At 40.5% G+C, this 21128-nt stretch overlaps 2 protein-coding genes across 2 annotated transcripts; one reads left to right on the top strand and one right to left on the bottom strand.

Moving 5' to 3' along the window:
• Positions 1-82: 82 nt before the first annotated feature.
• LOC139629062 (desmoglein-2-like protein) lies at positions 83-8471 on the bottom strand. Its single transcript, XM_071491417.1, has 14 exons — positions 8283-8471; positions 7433-7549; positions 6587-6742; positions 6346-6487; positions 6079-6242; positions 5570-5704; positions 5294-5479; positions 4883-5154; positions 4643-4785; positions 4327-4548; positions 3573-3803; positions 3126-3253; positions 2705-2995; positions 83-1875 (listed from the first exon to the last, which is right to left on the bottom strand). Exons 1-14 carry the CDS (start codon positions 8334-8336, stop codon positions 916-918), a joined length of 3201 nt encoding a protein of 1066 aa, XP_071347518.1. The 5' UTR covers positions 8337-8471; the 3' UTR covers positions 83-915.
• Positions 8472-11703: 3232 nt separating this feature from the next.
• Positions 11704-20788, top strand: dsc2l (desmocollin 2 like). Its single transcript, XM_071491493.1, has 16 exons — positions 11704-12023; positions 12265-12355; positions 12516-12724; positions 12834-12938; positions 13405-13560; positions 13979-14123; positions 14213-14367; positions 14485-14619; positions 14761-14946; positions 15111-15358; positions 15568-15710; positions 16230-16451; positions 18204-18425; positions 18701-18816; positions 18945-19232; positions 19695-20788. Exons 1-16 carry the CDS (start codon positions 11985-11987, stop codon positions 19890-19892), a joined length of 2658 nt encoding a protein of 885 aa, XP_071347594.1. The 5' UTR covers positions 11704-11984; the 3' UTR covers positions 19893-20788.
• Positions 20789-21128: the final 340 nt, after the last annotated feature.

Below are 21128 nucleotides of genomic sequence, written 5' to 3'. Positions count from 1 at the left end.
ACTGGTTCTCACAATCTGTCTAAGGTTATTATATATTTTTTTTCATGTACTTGTGCATTACATGTTTTGTGTTTTTCTCTCCTTTTGTTCTTACTGAGGTGTGGCTATGTCTGACCTGCAGTCCTGGTGCTATGATTGGCTAGATTGATTGTACAGCAGAGTGAATGCTGGTGGTTGGTTCCCAAATGCAGCCCTCAGGGATAAATGAACAGTTAGAACCAGTCCTGTCTTTCCCTTCCCTCCTCCAGCCTGGCAGGTTGGGAGCTGCAATATGAAGGGAACTCGCTGATCTGACATTAGACTTTGTTTAGTGTACACTTATTTCTTCCCTGAGAGAAGTAGGTGGGTGGCCTTTTTGTTTGTTCCCTGCTTCTTCCAGTTTTTCTTTGGTTAGGAGACTTGGTCTGAGGTTCGCAGTTTTTGTTTGATAGGTAAGTAGACACTGTAGGTGTGACTGATCTAGTTCTGTTTTCTTTACTGTGACTGTTCCTGTCCTGCAACCACGCTAGTGTAAATAAATAGAGGGCTGTCATTTGGTGCCTCAAGTAACTGGTTCATCGAGAGATGGCTCAGCTGAGGCGAAAGAGCAGAGGTCATGTGATGCCTCTTAAAATCTCAGGTGCATTGAATACACTAATACTGTAACGCATACGTTTTCAACTAAAGTTTAACAAGTAGCGTATGAGAGATCAATGCTTTATGTAGTATTAATGTGAGTAATTTTCCTAACTAGTAATACTATGGGAAATCCTTGCCTTTTATGGCCAAGATATTCATGTAGTCAATACTATTTCTTAACTACTCTGATCAGTAGTGTTATCAGCACTAGAGGACATGCAGTATTGCACTTCAGGTAAAGCAGACTATCCTTTCACCATTGTGAAATCTGTGGATATGCAAAACACAAGGTTTGCCTCATGCTCTTGTACTAGATTCACTATTTCTCTCAGTGACTAATACCTTCTGATGTTGCACAACCACTTTCTGACTTCCTTGCAACTTGGGTGTGGCTGTCTGGGCATAGTCCTCATTTGATCCTGTTGAAACGTGTGAACCCAGAGAAAAACTCTGAGCTTTCACCTGCACACCTTGATTGACACCAAAGCCCTGCTCTGTAGGCCCCTGCGCTAGACCGTGCTCTCCACCCAAGGATTCATTCTCCACCACCAACACTTTTCTGGACCTGGAGATGGTTCCTTGTGAAAGGCCTTGTGCTACCTGCCCTGTCACTCCACCCATTCCTCCCTGCCTATCCACAAGGACCAAACCCTGAGAGCCCTGGAGACCACCAACCTGCACCAGCCCCTGACTTAGTCCAACTTGGCCTACTTGAGCCACTGACTGCTGCTGGGTGCCCCCTGCTACAAGCACCACTTGGGGTTGGGGCTCGACTACATACATGGGTGTAGCAGCATAGTACATAGTGGGCTGCTGTATGAACAGTGTCTGATTTGGAATCATTATCTTGTCCTGGACAGCTGCTGAACCCTGGGCTCTCTCAATGATTTGCTCCTCCTGGACCACAGTAGACAGTCCAGATGCCACATTGGAGGTGTTGATGGTGTTGATGTTTAGGTGGTCCCTGTCCCTGATTGTTTCTGTGTGAGTATGGACATGTGTGTGGGAGGAGGGTCTGACTGGAGACACCGGTCTGACTTGGGAGATATCCACACAGCCACTCATAATGGTTGATCCCTGACAGATCTCAGCCAGGGTTTTGAATTTAGGCCCAAGGTCATTCAGGAAGGCAAGATCATCATCATTTTCAAGAAGGCTGCAGCAACCTACAGAACCTGCCACAGACTCATTACCCTCATAGTCATAGACCAGCAGTCCATCCTTCTGCTGGGACTGTTGTGCAGCATGGTTTGATTTCTGCAAATAGAATCAGAATATATGAGTTGGACTTCAGTAACACTGACATTTGAGTTCTGTGTGTATTACAGCTTCTACTATGATGAAAACTGGTCGTGTTTTATATAACTAAATATGTACACTAACGGTCAAATGTTTTACAACACCCACATTTTTTGCAGTTTTCCCTGAAATTTGAGCAGCTCAAGTCCAGTTAATGACCCTAAATTTCACAAAGGTAAGCTGTGAACTGCTTAAGGTAAAAAAAAAAAAAAAAAAAAAAAGTTTAGGTCGCCAACACTCATAGGAATGGGCCTTTTTCTGGGATTAAGAAACTGGTTAACTTACAAAAGTAAATGAAGCCTTTAAAGTTAATGCAAACATTTCCTACTGGTGCCCCAGCTTTTGGTGGTTACTTAAAAACCCTCTGTCTGTACAAAGGCAGTGTTGAAACAAACTGTGTTACTACACTCTCTGATGCATTACTGTACAAAACGGGCAAGTAACAAAGGAAGACAGACTGATTGGTCAGAATTTCATCCTACATCAAGACAATGAGCCAAAACTAAAGAAGAAAAGAAGAAGGTGGTTTCACATGATGGCAGACCAGCACAGTCTTAAACTCCATGAGCCATGGTGCAACAAATTTTTGGGGACTTATGTAACAATGTTGGAACAGGCTTTCTAAACAGTGTTTGATTTCCAGTGTAGCGAGAACATCATGAGTGTGGTTGGATGCTGGATGAGACATTTGACCGGTAGTGTATTTATGATCATCTAAACTCTACCCTTTTGTGATGAACAATATAGCAATTAAAGTTTGGTTCCAAGTAAACTTGAAGATACTCACACTTGAATAGTACTCTTCCAGGAACTGATTAGACAGAGCCATCCCATCAAAGGCCCCAGCTCTGTATTGGGAAAAAAGGTGTTCTTGTCCTGTCACCATTCCTGTATCAATTATTTCCCTCTCCTCTTGCCCAATGACATAATGGCCGTATTGATCCCTCTTATCGGTTATTATAGTGGTTGCTCCTCCAGCTAATCCTCCCCCAAGTTCTCCGTACTCCTTTACCCCATAGTTGTGGGCATTCTTTGAGACACCATCAACTTCCACTGGGACTTGTAGAAGAGGAACTTCCTGTGAGAAAAATTGGAGATTGCATCAGAGATACAGAAATTTATGCAAATGTGATTAACACATTTTCAAAACTGAAATATCTAAGCACCAATAAGATCCATTCATATCAACACTGGACTGATCAAAGTACCTTGTCTTCTCCCTGTCCCTCAGTGTGATATGAGATCAGCCCTTGTTTCGTATCAAATGGAATAGGCTTGAAATCTCCCAAAACTGCAGCACCTCCACACAGGCAGAAAAACAGCAGCAGGGGTATCACTGGAAAATTAACACATTTGGAAAGAAATCAGAATGAATTCTAGGACAGTGTACTGATCAGATCAAAAAAGTCCAATGATCACTCAAGGAATTAACCTCATTCAACAAAAGGATTTAACCAATGCCAAAAACGATGTGCAACATATGCCAGAGGTATAATCTAACTTTCGCAAGTTTGTTCCACACACCCATCCTTTCTGTAAATCTCTATGAACACCCCACAACATGTTGGGTCAGGCAACCTTGTATATGAAAATTAAAGATTATCATTGAGCCAACCAGACAAGAGGAGGAAAGAAATCATTAATAGTTGACTCACACAGCAGCAGCAGCAGTCCCAGGAGTAGAAGCAGGATACCTGCGGCTCCAAAACCTGCAGTCGATGTCCGGCGTGACACACAGCTTTTAGTGTTTTCAAGGCAGGTACACACAGTTACGTCCATCATCTGAACATCAGCACATGATTTTCCTTGCTGGTCCTTCACGTCCACTGCCACTTTGTAGATGCCTGGCCACAAATTGGCTTGGTCTCGCAGAATGGCTGCGGTGTCTAAGAACGGCAAAGCCCCAAATTTTAAAGTTTGCTGCACAAGTTTGTTTGTGTCTTGCAATATGTAATAATGCTTTCTCTTTGTCATACATCAGTTATAAAACCAAGATGGACCATTTTCATGAGAGACATTTACTTGGCAAAGCAGGAAAAGTGTAGGTAATAACATAAAAAATGGTTCAATGCACAATGTCTAAATTGAATGCCGTCTATGGCGAAGTGCTCTCCAGGAAAGCAAGAAAACAAAAAAAGTTAAGTACAGTGCAAACCCTAACAATGTTAGTGACAATGCAAACAATGAAATGCTTTTTGCTATTCACACAAATGTGTGAACATGAAAAAAATGAAGAAAAAAACAACAAACAAAAAAAAAAACTATGATACATTGAAATAATCACAGTGTGCTAAAAAGAATGTCTAGAAATCTTTAACGTTTCATATAAACCTTGAAGAGCCATGCCTATTGAACAGCGATTAGCTGCAACTTTGATAAGGAGTAACTGTCCTCTTCACATGGTCTTACCATTCAGTTGCTCCACTGTCCACTTCCCAGTGCTGCTCTCCTGAATCACAGTGAAATCAAATGGTGCTGAATTGGGGAACTTGTCCTCGTCTACGGCTGTGACGTAGATCACATTGTCCTCGAGGCACATGGTGTGAGTTGTAGTGGTCAGTTTTGGACAGTGATCATTAAAGTCCTCCACCTGAATGGCGATGGTCCCTGTGGCAGTTTTTGAGGAACCCTCTGAAAGTCAAAAAAGAGAAATTGCATTAATCTGTTGAACACCGTTTACAGTATGTCCATAGTGGAATAACGACAACTGTCATACAGAACTCACCATTGGTGACGCATATAATTTTGGCATAATATGTTCCATTGATCAAGTACTTGGACTCTCTATCAGGCAGTTTATTCAGCCTGATTTCTGCTGTCTCGCTATCAACTGTCAACCAGTTGTCCTTATCATCGAGTTTTGCATACCTGAAAGTATGAAAATCCATACATGTGAGGACAAAAAACCCCCCCCCAAAAAAAAAAATCAATTCATAACATCTTTCCCCACTGTACGCGGCCGTACCTCACATTGGTGGCTGTCTTTAATGTGTCACTGTCAATAGCAGCATAGGTGGTGATGACTTTGTTGATGAAGATGGAAGATTGGTCTTCAGAGACAGACACCACTTTGACAGTTGGTTGGAAACGAGGGCCTTCTTTCTGATTGATCACGTTGATTTTAACAGGGTAGGGTTTAGTGGGGGTCGGTTTGCTTACACTACCAAAATTGTACTTTGCCTTGTTGGACACAGCCACTTCTAAGTTGAGCTCCTTCAGTTCCTCATAGTCCAGGGCCTATAGATTGACAGATAATGCACAGGATATGCAATTCACATTAGCTTTCATAATAAAGTTACTCTACTGGCTAAGTCACATTCTTCATTTCACTCTATATGGTTATATAGTCCATTAAAATCAGACTACAATTTTTTACCTTGTGAATCATGATTACTCCCTCGTTGGTCTTATTATCAGTGGTGATACTGAAATAGCCTGCCTCATTCCCTGAAATTATTTCGAAGACGGCCAGCCAGTTGTCAGTGTGAATCAGATCCATGTCAACAGCTCTGATCCTCATCACTTCCACATTGATGGTGTTCTCTTCCACACTCCCTTCATACTGCAAAAAAAAAAAATGCAAATACAGTTATACTTTTAAAAAAAATCTACTAAAAAAGAGCACAAAAGTGTTTCGCTCTGTCACACCCACCTTTTCTTTTTCCAGCGTTGGAATATTGTCATTTATGTCCAGAATTCTGATCTCAATATCTTCTGTTCCTGAGTTTCCTCCTGATTGTCCACCCATGTCAGTGGCCATGATAGTCAACGTATATGTATCTTTTGTCTTACAAAAAAGAATGAAAAAGATCAGAGATATAATGCACTGACTCATTTAATTATTAATTTAGTTGTTAGTTTCCCATGATTCTGTCTCAATATTTGCTTAAATATTTCTAAACATTTATAAAACGCTTCTCCCACACTGACTGTGATCCAACAGGGAATTATATTTCTGGTGTAAAACAGAACATGTGTATATTGCGTGACTGGTGCGTGTATGCAGTATGACCTTTCCTATTAGTAATAAGAGCTAATAGAAAATGCGTGTAAGGGTTGAGTGTGAGAGTCACAATGTGATCTGACTTTTGTGTTATGACAAGCTTTTACAATAAATAGACTAGACTTCAAGAAACTTCATGGGTGGTTAAAGTGCCTCACCTCCCTATCTAGAGTGTTCCTTCGAACCCTGACCTCCCCAGTCTCAGAGTTGATGAAGAACATCCCGGCTGTGTTACTCTGCTCCACAATGCGGTAGACGATCTTGGACCGGATTGTGTTCTCTTCATCAGCATCAGTAGCAAACACTTTCATGACAAAAGTACCTAGAGATCACCAAAGCGAATGGAATGATACAGATGATTGATTACTGGTGAAAATACTATTGTTTTCCAGTGGCATATCACTCATATTGGTGTCTTAAAATACCTGTTGCACTAGATTCATTGACATATCCGACTTGCTTTTTTTGAATGATTGGTGCATTGTCATTGACATCCTCAACAGTAATATTAAGGTCGATATCATTTTCAGCAGGGCGCCCGTCCAAGAATTTTGCCATCCCTCTTAACTGCAAGAAAAGATATCAGAACCACTTTACCATTTCATCACTGAGTATATGACTGGAAATGCTTTATATTTTACAAACAGGATTTATAAATGCTCTTACATGATAGAAGGGGATATCCTCTCGATCCAGAATGGAGTGGACTCTCACAAAGCCAGTTTCAGCGTCAACAGAAAATCTACGTTGAGGTGGCAGGTCAACACCAGGCCCCGTTAAAAAATATCGTATCACCGAATTGTTTGCCTTATCAGAGTGAATCTGAAACACAAATATAGAGACACAAAATGATTTGGACATCTATGACTTTCAATTCACAAGGACAAGTCTAAAGGCAACTTATTTACTGTAAGTTTTAATCATAAAATAACGTCCTTTTTTTCCCATTGTATTCTATCATGCAAATGACAGCGACATAATATATACTCTAAGCTGAGGTTTGGGACCAAACTGTTTTTGCTATGATGAGAACAACCACACACATACCATTATTACATTACTTCATCACTTTTTATTCGCAGCCAGGATCATGCATTTATATCTAAAAATTAGCCTGCCGCCTCAGGCCTTAAAACTTCAGCCAATATCTAGCTGAGGAATGACACTAGATAAGCTTTAGAACATCAAACATAGGTGTGCACGTCTAAACATATGAACAAAGACATATTTATGATAATGCGCCAGGTCTGAACTGACTCGTTTTGAACTTGCAGGTTCGCCAGCATCTGGAAAGCTGTTCTCACACAAACTCATCCTGAGCTAAGGTTTAAAGAAAAACACAGGATTAAACCAGTGAGGTGGAAAGTACTATCGATGTACTTGTCAATGACCTAAATATTTTACGAACAGAAATGAATAAATAAATTAATATTTTGTAATGTCCAGATGATGACGTAAATGAAGACTTAAGCTATTCAATTTTAACAGAATTTTTTAAACAACAGTACATACTTTAGCAATAAACTGGTAGCCAGTGTAATCAAAGTTCTCCTTTAGCTTTCTGGGAGCTAGGATCCATTCTCTTTTTTGTCTGTGCAGTCCATTTCCTTTTGCCTCCACAGGAACCGGCTGTAGGGAAACAAAGAAGGGGGGAAAAAGTTGATCATTAATAGTAATGTGCAATGATTACAAAATCAAATGGCGCATTGTTGCTCTTGACTCATACACATGACATTAGTTAACACCTTTTTTCTTTACATCATGAGGGGTTATAGATTTATTAAGTTAAAAAAAAACAAACAAACACATACACATACACACACAAACACAAAATGTGAGCTCATTATCAAATTAAATATTTTCTTGTTGTCCATAAAAGGAGTCATCCTCTCTTGTACATTGCATGTGAAGGTTGAAAGTCTTACAACATAACTAGGCCAGTTTTAATACCCTCCACATTACCATAGTTCAATCATCTCAAAGTGTAAAACTTCCTCTACCTGACATTAAAAAAAAAAAAAAAAAAAAAAAAAAACTTCCGCCACATAGTTAGAATGGATTAAGGCTGTAATCCCTTCAGTTTTAAACTACGATGCTGAGGAGGAAATAAAGCCAGAGCTGCACCGTGACCTCACACAGTAGCAGAGGGTAAACACGGACACTACGCATTTAGTTTTCCTCCCGTATCCTCAAGCTGGACCCTCGATGTTTTAACTTTCCACTACGGGCTCGAAAGCATCCGACGTTAAGTTAACGCCACAGGGGAGAAGAGCAGGGGCCACACCTGTTCCCACACCGCTATTCCACAAACCAGAGCGAACCTGACAACATGTTGCGCTTACAGAATTCGCCGTTTGCTCACCGTTAGGACGATCACCAGCAGGGTGAAAATGCTGCATCTCAGCAGTGGAGCCATCGAGCTGGAAAAAAAAAATACCTGAAGTTACCGATCCTCCTGTTGAAATAAGATTCGCGTAAGCTTGACTCTATCTGTGGTCTCCTGGTGCTTTCGTGTTGACTTTGACCCCTTGGAGGCGCAGAAGAAATATTACAGCAGAGCGATAGGCGGTTCCCTGCTCGCTCCGATTGCTCACCGCTGATAACAGGCGGGGAGAGGGGTGGTTTTGTCGACTGCCTGCATAGCTGTATTATTTGTGTGCGGCCTATTGTCTTAAAAAAAAAAACAAAAACCAAAAACCGTGGACTGAGCATCAGAGGAAGTCATTACTGACCTGGCAACAAACTGTCCAAACCAGTTGGACACGTTTTTATTTTAAATCTGAAAGGGCAATGTGTAGAATAATGTGTTTTACAATAAACTTAAAAAAAAAAAAAAAAAAAGTGGATGATATCTCCATCTTGAGTTTGCAGTGAAGGATTAAGTCCACTGTGTTTGATTTTGATATTCAGCTTTCCAAAAAAAAAAAAATGTACTGGAGTCCCCCCCCCCCCCCCCCCCCCCCCCCCCCCCACCAGCTTTCTTTCTCGCTCATCTGCAAAACTTCACCTTCACCCGTGAAATTCCCAAGGAGTAGGATCTACACCTCTGTTTCTGAGTTCACCACTTGGAGACATTCAGCTACACCCTGGACTGGTGATTGTGTATTTGGTGCTTACAAACAAACACAGAAAGGAGACAAATGAAAAGGTGCACAGTGAGAGACGGTGTTTTCAAGATGCATGAAGCGTTTACTCCCTGTAGTGAAATGTGTGATTGCAATATCAGATGTCTCTGACAATTGGGCCATCACTTCCCACAGAAGGGATTGTGACGTGGTTGTGTTACAGTTGTGCGTCTCACAGTTCACTAGAACTCTAAGTAGCAGGTTTAATTCACAACAAGGGTGACTGCATTTTAGAAATAATGTATCATTCATTGGCTTTAATAGTCAACGCCCAAAAACACAATCAATCAATCTGTCATGTCAATGGAACGGTGTGATGATTGAGAAGTGATAAAAGTTGCAAGTCAGAAAAAGAGACCGAAAGACAGGAAGAAAGAATTCCACTTATAATTATGTGCAACTCTTTCCCCCTTTAGTCTCTGTAACGCAGCACAGTGACTCTGGTATGAAAACATGCCGTATGCCCGAGGTGAGTCACATATCTGTCCAGCGTGAGTGACCAAACAGATTATGGAGGTTGTCAGCATGGTCAACATTTCAGTGTCCTGAGAAACAAATTGCCTCAGGGACCATCGTGCTGTCGGTGGACAACCTTTTCTGACTGACCAACGAATGTTTATGCTGTTGTATGGGTGCAGTGTATTAGAAAGGATGTTACTTTAGGCTTCAGTTGCAATCATGCAATGTATTAGTCCATATTAAAGAACGGTATGGTATGACAACTTGAAGCAGACACAAGCAAATGCTCTTGGGAGCTCAGCTGCCAGTTTATTAAGTACACCTCCTTAAAACCTACACCTACACCTTCGTGAGGGTTGTAATGGTCAGCTTTTGTTGAAACTCCTTCAGAGAGGTGCTCATTTACCTTCCTGGTTCTTTTGAAAGCTGCAATTTGAGGTTTCTCTTAATCCGTATTGTGTAATACTGAGGTCTTGTTCCATTATATCAATGAAGGTACGCTACATATTGGAAACACTTTGCGGTACATCACAGTACAACTCAGTAGCAAATGTTGACTATAAAAATGAGCCAACAACTCCCTCAAACACTTTCAGCAACACTTGAACGTGTATCCTTCATTTCCTCAGTATTTATTGCAGGGTAGTTGTCGTATTTTATGTATGGTAGTTTGATTCACACAATAATAATGGATACGACTGTATTACAAAATGCACACATATAAGCAGAAACTACACAGTCACGTCACTCAAAGAAAAAAAAAAACATCATGAAGGAACTTGTGTCACCGAAATACTAACCCATTACGTGTACGCCCCACCCTGCCTCTCATTTGGCAGTCATCCAAAGGGAGTGGACTGATGGGTGGAGTAGCTGCTATAGGTGTAAAACTTTCTTGCCTCAGGGATATTTCAGTCATAAACTGAACTGGATTTTGTTTTTTAGTTTTTAACCTCCCTAATAGAGTCCCTAACACCACATTGCTACACCTATAATAAAACACCTGAGGGGACAAACATGCTATAATGGCTTGACTATAATGACTCTCTTTAAACTGTACTACTCAGCAGAAAAGTACAACTTTTGGTTAATTACAGAAACTTACACATGCCGGTTTTGACTATTTTTGACACAATATATCACGATGAGTGGACAGCGTGGGAAGCAGAGGTCACACGGTGTCATCAGAAGAATCAGCAGCAACACAACAGGTTATCTGTTCAAACACACGTATACTGTGTGCTCTGTACACACACCAAAGCCTGAGTGCAACAATAAACCACTTTCATTTTTAGCTTGGAAGAGACAGGGGGGTATTTTGCCGAATACTGTCCTGAATTTACTGGTAAGACTCTCAGTCCCAAGCTCTTTCATTATGTCCACGCCCATGACTTCCACCAACGCAGTCTTCCTGACATTTTTCTCACCTTTCCTGTTGCAGCCCCCATGCAAGTCTCACTTCCCAATGCACTTTTTTTTTTAACAACAACATCTCCCCCATTACACTAGATCCAAATGGGAACATGTTTTAAAGGACACAGGCCCAGCGTTGTTGGCTCTGGCCACTTTTGCTTTTATCAGCAGTTTATAGAGATAGTGAGCGCTTCGCTGTGAGAGCGGAGCCTCCCCCACACCAGGCTTCATTCAGCTCACATTCCTGTGGTGTTAAGCGAGGAGCCCAGTTCTGTTCCTCCTACAACAGAGTTGCAAAGGAGAGAGGAGGGGCATGGAGGGGTCAATCTCCATGAGGACCTGGGCGAGGTTTCTCAGGCCAGATTCTTTTGAAAGACAAGCAGACACACAGACAAGTAATAATTCCAAGAGCACATTCACAAATATAAATAGATAATGGATTAATTCTAATGAAAATGAACGTGTTTACTTTTCATCTATAGCTTAAACAACTTCAAGAGCACCTGCTCAGATTTGACAGAAATCATGCCATTGTTCCTTTAAGACTCTTTAGTGCTTTTATAGACATTTTTTTTATCTCATATGTTACGACTATAATTATCCCACGGGGAATTTTATGGTGGGGTTTTGATGTCTTGCAACAGCCTCAAAATTGATTACAGATTCACTTTAGCTGCCAGAAGACTTAGGCAATATTTCCCCCTGCTGGCAGAAAAAAAAAAGAAACATGCATATCTTTGCAAACTTTTTTTTTTTTTTTCAAGTTGACGTGTTCAGTACAATAGCAACACCGCCCAGAGAACAGCCCAAAGGTGCCTCGCCTGCTGAGCTTACCAGGGAGGTTGACAGTCTGGGTGTGGCAGCCAAGGTGTGTCGGCCCGTTGAGTCAGGGCCAGTAGCGACAGACAGACACCGCGGCTTTCACTAAACTCCTGCCTGTTCCCACTGAGGGCACAAGTGCAGGGACAGGCGAGCGGCTCCTTTTCTGCTTTAAACTGCGACACAGCTCAATCATCTGTCACTGTCTTAGCGATTCGCTTTCGGTGGAGTCCGGCCCGCTTTCATAAATGGCGATTGTTTTAATTTTCAACATCTGTCTGATGTTGGTAAGTACGTTTCTTTCTTTCTTTCTTTCTTTCTTTCTTTTTCTTTCTGTCTTTCTGTCTTTCTCAGTATCCCCTGTGCTTAAAGAAGCCTTTATTAATAGCCATGTAACTCTTTTCACTTTTAAACTTGTGTGAACATGAAAAAGAAATATAAACCGAGTTGCCACGGAGGGAACACTTGTCATTAATATTAACGACTCACTCTAACCTGAAGCTCACTGTAAGTACGGCTCTACTTCAGGTCGTGTCCGGTGCGGACTCGTGTTTTATCCCGAACAATCTGAACGTGCCTGTGCCACGAACGATTCCGGAAGGATACGAAGTCACAAAAGGTACTTTTATGATTATCTGTTTATGAACTCGTTATGTAACCATTCTGCCCATTACACCTTGAGTTCTTCCTTGTAAACTAATGGCATGGCTTTTGTTTTGTAACCCTTAAAAAAATTTTTTTTAATTATTATTTATCTTTTTGTCGTTTTCGCCTTTCAGTTGAACTTGCCGACTGCGACACCAGCTCAGTCCACTTCACTTTGAAGGACCCAAGTTTTGCAATAAAGACAAATGGAGCTATAGTGGCTTTAAATACTGTATCTGTGGCAACAAGCGGGCGGACATTTTCTGTGTGGGCTCACCGCGACGGGGGACCGGAAAGTGAGATGGAAGTTCACCTTTTCCACAGAGAGCTGCAGAAGAGAGAGGTAAGACTGGTGTGTTTGGTGTGAATTTATATTGAACTCTTTTTGTTGTTGTTGTTGTTGTTGTTGTTGTTGTTGTTGTTGTAATTTTCCTTTTGTTTGCATGTCACAGTACAAAGGCGAAGGCTTCCTGAAGCGCTCCAAAAGAAGATGGGGTCCTCCACCCATTCACATATTAGAGAATGATAGCGGGCCTTACCCAAAACAACTTCAAGAGGTAATTTTCATGTTGAAAACACAAGCTACATTTACATAATAGGCTACACAATCAGCTTTACACTGCATGACTTTCGACTATTGGGAATACAAATCCATAAAATTATCTTTCTTTGATTCACATGTTCTTTTTTTCTCCAGGGAATCTGATGCACACACCCAGACACACCTGTTAATTACATTACTTTCAGTTGACAGTATGCAGTGATTAAACCCTGTCATGTTTTTTTCACCTGCATTACCAGACTTTCTGTTGGAATCTGCCCAAGATTATCATGAAGTCACTTTTTTTTCTCACCCATTACCCTTGATCCCTTTCGAAGTATCACAAGTTTAGATAGGCCACGGAGGGTCGTCTTAACAGACAGAAAAAGAGAATCCTTATTTGTTGCTGTTTATTGTTTATTGTTTGCAGTTGTTTGTTGTTTTCTTGTCTATGTAGGAATTTCATGTGTTTTCTGTCATAGATTGTGTCAGATTCCGAACGAAACCACAAAGTGTACTACACCATCAGTGGACCTGGTAGCACTGAGAGTCCAGTGAACCTGTTCACTATCAACAAGGACACTGGGATGCTGACTGTGCACAAAGCAATTGATCGTGAGGAGTTCCCATACTTTGTGGTGAGTGTGAAAGAGGGCTGTAACTACCAGTTACTTTTTTTATTGATTTATCTTTGGGTCAATAAAATGTCATAAACCAGCAAAAAAGTTAAGTTGTAATGTCCTAAAGATCCAACATTAAATTTACTATCACATTAAGAAAAATATAAAAGAAATTGCGAGAAGTTGCAACTAGGTACAGTAATATTTGGAATTTTTCCTAGAACCATGACTGAAACGATTGAATATCAAAATATCTGCTGATTAATTTTCTGTCAATTGATTCATTCGAGTTTCGTTACGAGAGTAAAACCATAATGTTTATCATGTTGATTCGACCTTTGACTGTCTTTGAAAATACACAAAACCATATGATTAGCTTTGTACTTCTTTGTATTTTTGCATGTTAACCTTGTAAAACGGACTTTTTTCTTTGCAGCTGACGACCAGAGTTTTTGATGTAAACACAAACATGGAGACAGACCTACCCTTGGATGTCAAAGTAAATATAGATGATATGAATGACAACGCTCCACAATTCGCAGGCCTGTTGCAGTTTACTGTGCCTGAGCACAGCAAACCAGGTGAGGCGCATGAAATGCACACCGGTAATCCTGCGTTATTTGACCTTCAGTGAGGATGATAAACTAAATGATCATGTTTTACACCACAGGGACAACAGTGGGGAAGGTGAATGCTACAGACAGAGACCAAGAAAATACCGATCATGTAAAGATCAGGTATACTCTCTTGGATGGATTAGGCCTGTTTGCCATCGACTCGCAGACAGGTGTCATCACCACAGTGACTAACACCCTGGATAGAGAGGTGAGCTCTGCCATCATTGTCTTAATTATTCACTCTGAAAGACAACATAGAAATGAGATGATAAACAACACGGTTATTTATATTTTCTTCATATCATTTTGTCACATTCTTCCTAAGGCAAAAGACAAGCACATGGTAAAAATTAAAATCCAAGATTTGGATGGGAGAGCCGCTGGTCTGTCCACCACAGGAACAGCAACAATTACTGTGGGTGATATCAACGACAACCCACCAACTTTCAAAGAAACAACTGTAAGTGGTTATCAATTACTTAAAAAATGTTCTTTTAATGTCTTTTGTGACAGTAAAAAGAAAAATAACAGGTCTTTTAAACTTGTTTTGTGCAAAGATTGGTTGTCTAATTTAAGGAACACACCTTTTGTTTCCTTGTAGTATGCAGCCACTGTCAATGAAAACGAAAAGGAAAAACTTATCCTTCGAATTCCGGTTGAGGACAAGGACCTAATAAACACACCAAACTGGATTTCAAAATTTGTCATCACTAAAGGAAATGAAAATGGCAATTTCAGAATGGAGACTGACCCCAAAACAAACGATGGGCTTCTGTACGTCACAAAGGTGAGTAAAAATTTGTATTATTATTATTATGAAATTAGTAGTGGTACAACTATTAAACATGACACAGATGATGTAGAGACTCACATCTTATGGAAAGTTAAATCCCATAACAGAGCAGTGAGAACAGATTTGTATATATAACACATCTCTCCTTGTTTTTCCAGCCTTTAAATCATGAGCAGAATCAAAAAGTAAGGCTTGAGATTTCGGCACGTAATGAAGCTGAGCTGAGCAATGCCAACGCCCAGTGGCTGTCCATCCCTGTGGATCTCACTGTCACTGATGTTGACGAGGGCCCAGAATTCACAGCTCCTACTATCCGCTTCACCGTCAAAGAGAACATAGCAAATGGCACAGTGATAGGAAGTTACACGGCTGTAGATCCTGAGACCAAGAGCAGCAATGGGATCAAGTAAGTAATCTTACTTAAATGTTCCTTAAAGAAATAAACTTTTCCTGTGGTATGGTACTGGTACTAATAATAACAGACACAATCACAACTAATTCTCAAGTCCCCAACTGAAGTTTATGTTACGTCTCTTAAACACTGGAGGGCAGACTTTGACTGCTGCACTGAAAAATATGCTTGTAGTACACAAGTATTTTTCCACTGTCTCACAGGTATTACAAGGCCTCAGACCCAGCTTCCTGGATCAATGTCAACAGGAATACAGGAGAGCTGAAGGTTGCAAACATAATCGACAGAGAGTCACCGTTCGCCCAGGATGGAATTTACAACATCACCATGAAGGCTGTTGATGCTAGTAAGTTGCTTGTAAATGCTGTACACTTGCTTTCCCATGGATTCTGTACAGAAAATATCAGAACCTCAAGTACATCTGAAGTATATCAGCATTTGATGGATAAAGACATAACAGCCTTCAACGCTGCTCTCTTCCCCAGTTTTTTATTCACATCTACTACCTGTTTCATAAACTTCCTCCATCATACTGTCACCAAGAAAATGGTGCTTTGGGAGCGTTTGTGGACAACATATTTGTCACGTCTTTTGTTGGTATTGTTAAGAAAACAAGCTCCACCCTCACCAGTATTTGTCTGAACAAACAAATTTGCCCGGGCTTTGTCTCACCTTGAGAACAGTGACTCACAGTTGCCTGGTATGATGGGAGAAACTGGGCTTTTATCCCAAATGCTTGTCAGAATTCAACATTTCCCCAAGTGATGTCAGAATGAGACCAACTAGGTCTATCATGTTTTCCTGCAGTACTGACATGTCTGCTTTTGTCTTGTATGAGTAGTAATGTAATTCTAATGTATTTCAGGCCAAAAAACGGGAACAGGAACAGTCATCATTCAGGTGGAGGATGTCAACGACAACATGCCAGTGCCCCACACTGGCGAGCTGATAATATGTGAGAAGGACGGAGAGCTTGGGTCTGTGCTGGTTATGGCTGAGGACAAAGACCAGTCTCCGTTTTCTTCCCCTTTCACCTTTTCTTTGCCACCAGACAATGATGGCAAATGGTCTCTGACAAGATTTAATGGTAGGTGGTTGTATTTTTGCTCATTTGATCTACCTCTGTCTGACAGGGGGATAGTTTGAATAAATACTTGTAGACATATTTAGCCACAGTAAAACATTAATGAAACATCTGTACAAGCTTGTACTTGTTGCACAACATAATTTTCAGTAATCCAGTCATATCTTTACTATCTTCAGAACACCTTTGTTTTGTTGAAAGCTATCAAAACAAACCTCTACCACAAAAGCTAACAGAATAATTCCAGTGAAGGAAGTAGAGGCACGTATTAGCAATCAGCTGATAATCAATTATTTAGGCTGATACCGATAACAGCAGTGGTTGAAAAAAAAAAAAAAAAAATTCAGATAATTTAACTGAAAGTTGCATATACTGTACCACACACTAGGGCTGGGCGATATATATCCATATTATGTGTTTACCAGTATATTTTCAAATGAGATATAGTATTTGACAATACTGTTTATACCGATATAGTTTGGTGTTGCGTTATTTTATGATCGTTTCATCCCTTTATCTGTGCCCGTCTTAGCTCCTCTCTCCTCCATAGGTGCTCCTCTCACTGCTCATTTGATTCAGGACTTCAAATGAGCAGCAAAACCACGCCGCCTGTAAATAATGCTATAAGCAGGTTTAATCAAAAGGCGGGAGAACTTCTAATCTATTCCATCATCTCCAGCAGTATCACAAACTTCTGTATGAAGAGTGTAAAACTGTGCGCTGCTGCTCCAACCCCAGCCGCGAAACAAGGCTCGTTGAAAGTTTCGTTTAACAGGGCTGTGCCTTTTGAAAAGACATTTGCCAAATGGTGCGATAGAACTAAGGTGGTGGCCTACCACGTCGCCAAAGATATGGTCCCTGTTGCAACCGTGCAACAAGAAGGCTTAAAAAAGCTGCTAAAAACATTGGACCCCAGATACCATATACCCAGTCGCAACTACAGGGTAGGCCTGTTATCTTATTTCTGTGCACATTTGTTATTTGCACAGCTATGGTTTGTTAAGCAGAAAATGAAAACCTGTATTTTAATAAAAGTGCTTGTGACCTCATACATATGGCTTTAAATTCAAATTGAACATTTAGCCCATTTTGTATAGAATTCAGCCATTCAGCCTAAAAATAACGGGATATGATTTTTGGTCCATATTGCCCAGCCTCAGGGAAGATTGTAGCTGACTCCTCCCACCCTGGACACAAACTCTTTGAGACACTCCCCTCTGGCAGGAGACTGCGGTCCTTCAGGACCAAAACCTCTCGCCACAAAAATAGCTTCTTCCCATCTGCTATTAGCCTCATCAACAAGGCTAGAGAGCCCCACTGTTGCTGATCAATTGCACCAATCACCAGAAAAAATTCCTTGTATGTGAAAGCATACTTGGCAATAAAACTGATTCTGATTCTGATTCTGATTCTGATTCTGATTCCTTACCACACACTAAAAATATTCCATTACAAGTAAAGGTTCTGCATTCAAGTAACATATTAATGATCCAGCACTTTGAGGTGGAACTCATTGCAACTTCTTTCTTTGTATACAGTTGAGCAGTTTATAATAATTGATCATATTTTAAGAGCTAATTTTATGTTTTGTAACAATGGCCCTCAAATAAAAGTAATGGAGTAAAAACTACAAATGAAATATTGGTTAAAATCATCATAATCAAAACTTGATCTGTCCTGAAGCATTAACATCTGCACAATGTTCTGTTCTGCTATTTATTTGATAAAGTTGTTATTTATTTATTTCCTCTTTAGAAACGGCAGCTACTTTGAGTCCTACCAAAAAGCTTTTGACGGGGCTCTATACGGTTCCTGTGGACATCAAGGATCTGCAGGGAAATGGCAAAGTACAGACAGTGACAGTAAGAATCTGCAAGTGCAGGAATGGAGTCTGCTTGGCCCAGGACCGCTCTGTGTCATTAGGGGGACTGGCTTTACTGACTATGCTGCTGCCTCTGGCTCTCCTCCTACTACTGTGTGAGTACCCCACTGGTATACACTTGACAGCAGAATTGTGTAGGCTGCACTGTGTAGATAATGAAACAGGAATTTTGTGCTCATGTGTAAAAGTGCAGGGAGAGTGATAGACAGCTTAAGATTCTGTTGTTGCTGAATTATGCATTGTATATTGCACACTACAATACCATTATGCTCACTCTTGTGATGCATGCCACACATGGAGCATTTTTTTTTATTGAGAAAAATGCACTCCTTGTGCACTCATTTCTAACATTCTTGCTTTGTTGTTGCAGTTCTACTCCTTGCCTTTTTCTGTGTGACAAAGAGGGACCCCTTGGAACCTGAAGATCAAGGAGACAGTGCTGGAATCCTGCTCCCATCAAACACTGAGGGCAAAGGGGATGAAGTGGTAAGGACACAATAGTGAAAGCTTGTACCCATGTAAAGAAAGCTTCTTTTCATCTTAACATTTTGTTCTTTGCTTCAGTTATTTAATTATTGTTTACTTAGTTGGTTTTGTTTTGTTTTGCTCTCCAGGATCCTAGTATCTTTATTCCCCCAGCCCAAGAACAAGTAACAAAGGACCTGAAAGGAGGATGGCAGGGGACGAAGAGCTCAAGCACATTTGGAGCTCAAAGCACACATGAGAATGGGATATATAAGGGTGGTGCTAATACGTTCGCCTCTGGCCAGTATCAGTTTGGTACTCGACATGAAAGTCAGTATGTAGATCATGCTGTTGAAAGTGGATTTGACCAGAGATACCTCGCCCAGGACTCAACTTTTCTGCACACCTGGCAAACAAATGGCCACTATCTACACCAGGTAAGTTAAAGACTTCTTAAAAAAAAAAAACAAAACAAAACAAAAAACGTAACACTCACATACACACGCACATATATAAAAATATGCCTATGACTGGATGTTGGCACAAACAGTGAGAGAAAGTGGCAGACTTAAATGTGTCCGGATGTGTGCACCTTTTTTTTCTCTGAGGTTTAATAACTTCTTTGTTATCTGGAAGAGCTTAGGTGACTCTCATGTGTAATATAATCTTGCTCTCTAAGCTGTGATAGTATCCTCTGTAAACTTTAATAATTCTCAGCTTCTTGGTGAGAAATATTATTTTTCTAATTTGTTGGTGAGTTGTTTGCCCGTTGTGTAATATCTGACTGCCAATCATATCCTGAGCAGCCTTGTGGTGCAGTATCTCCCCTCCACATCACCCAGGCTTCGTCCACTCAGAGTAATAACACACTTTCTCTCCCTTCCACTCTGTCTCTGTAGAAACTGGCCTATATGGGAACAGAGGAGGATGGACGGTATGCAGATGACATTGTCCACTGCTACGGGTTTGAGGGGGTGGGTTCTGCAGCTGGCTCTGTGGGATGTTGCAGTGACTACGGAGACGATGGGAATCTCGACTTCCTAAACACACTCGGACCAAAGTTCAAAACTCTGGCAGAGGTCTGCAAAAAGACATGAACAATGTAGCACTAAAGTAATGGTGTTTACTTTTCACTGTGCAGGATGTAGACAGGCCTGGGATCTTAATGCTTGGTATGCCCCCGAACATGAATGAGAAAAAGAACAAGGAGGCGTGTCAGTGTGTGCATGCACTGCTCTGCTATTGCATTTTGCTGTAAGATTTTTTCTTCGCTGCTTTTTGGTAAAAGTCTTTTGCACTGAAAACTAAGTTGTATATACTTATTATGGTGTGTATTACTGTGTATTAATGTGTTGTTTGCCTTTCACATCTTGCAAAGTTATGACGGTTGTTGAATTCATATATGCAATGTTGGGCTGTGGGGTTTTCTATCAGTCGATAACAAGTTTGGGTATTTTTGGTATTAATGATTTGACAATACAATTTTGCATGTGTGGCTGCTTTTAAACTGTCTGCTATATTTGATAGTTTTGATATATTTTTTTGAGGAAAAGAAATACCTAAATGACAAAAAGACAATAACAGAACTGCGTTTTTCTTGAAATTACATTCTTACAATAATTTATCAGTTATAAACAGTAATGTTGACTGACTTTCACTGGTTTTCAAAAACACCTGGTATATATCAATGCAAACACATTCCAGCACAACTCCTGACTGTCAGCTGGGCGTAGTTTCAGCCCTCTGTCATAGAGGCTATTGCAACACTGACTGTAATCCTGCAGTAGTCAGCACTTGGGTGTGAATGGGAGGAGTGAGGTGTAACTGACACTCCCTGTAAGTGTCTGAGTGCAAGACTTAACAGAAAGAAAAAAACTTCTGAAAAATATCCTTAAACCTGATAATTAAAGGGGATCTGACATTCCCATATGTGTGTATTCATTTGTTAAGGTTTTAATTATGCATTGTCATTAAAGAATTCTGTCTTGGTGAATTTTTTTTACTGTGTCATATTTAGTTTTATATGAGCTTAATTTAAAGGAATAAATTTGAATAAGAGCCATAAAATGAATGCGTTATTAAGTAGACTATAAGCATTTTAAGGTTAAACTGTAACTCAACTGTATGCACTAAAGGCTTTGCTCTCAGCTTTGATTCCATGTTACAGCACTTATATTACATTTATGTTAACATTAACTTGTAAAATGAATTAAAAAAAAGCTTGCTTGTGCTGTTTTGGCTCAGTATTTAAGCAGAAAGATAGACCAGCATTTTAGAGCAGGAACAGTTGGTCATTGTGCTCAGTCTCAGTGTGTACACTGGTGAATGATTTA

Source organism: Trachinotus anak, unplaced genomic scaffold, assembly GCF_046630095.1.
Source record: "Trachinotus anak isolate AG129_WGS33_773 ecotype Australia unplaced genomic scaffold, CSIRO_AGI_Tana_v1 ptg000012l, whole genome shotgun sequence".
In the NCBI taxonomy this organism is placed as follows: Eukaryota; Metazoa; Chordata; class Actinopteri; order Carangiformes; family Carangidae; genus Trachinotus; species Trachinotus anak.
The sequence above is the reverse complement of the archived record's forward strand: the minus strand, read 5'-3'. Positions and strand labels throughout refer to the sequence as shown.

Coding starts and splice junctions, on each gene's coding strand:
- LOC139629062 (XM_071491417.1), bottom strand. CDS start 8,336: ATGGCTCCACTGCTGAGATGCAGCATTTTCACCCTGCTGGTGATCGTC. Junction 5,705..6,078: donor GGAACACTCTAGATAGGGAG/GTGAGGCACTTT, acceptor CTTTTTTGTAAG/ACAAAAGATACATATACGTT. Junction 2,996..3,125: donor AGGGACAGGGAGAAGACAAG/GTACTTTGATCA, acceptor TTTTTCTCACAG/GAAGTTCCTCTTCTACAAGT.
- dsc2l (XM_071491493.1), top strand. CDS start 11,985: ATGGCGATTGTTTTAATTTTCAACATCTGTCTGATGTTG. Junction 12,024..12,264: donor TCAACATCTGTCTGATGTTG/GTAAGTACGTTT, acceptor GCTCTACTTCAG/GTCGTGTCCGGTGCGGACTC. Junction 14,124..14,212: donor GCCTGAGCACAGCAAACCAG/GTGAGGCGCATG, acceptor TTTACACCACAG/GGACAACAGTGGGGAAGGTG.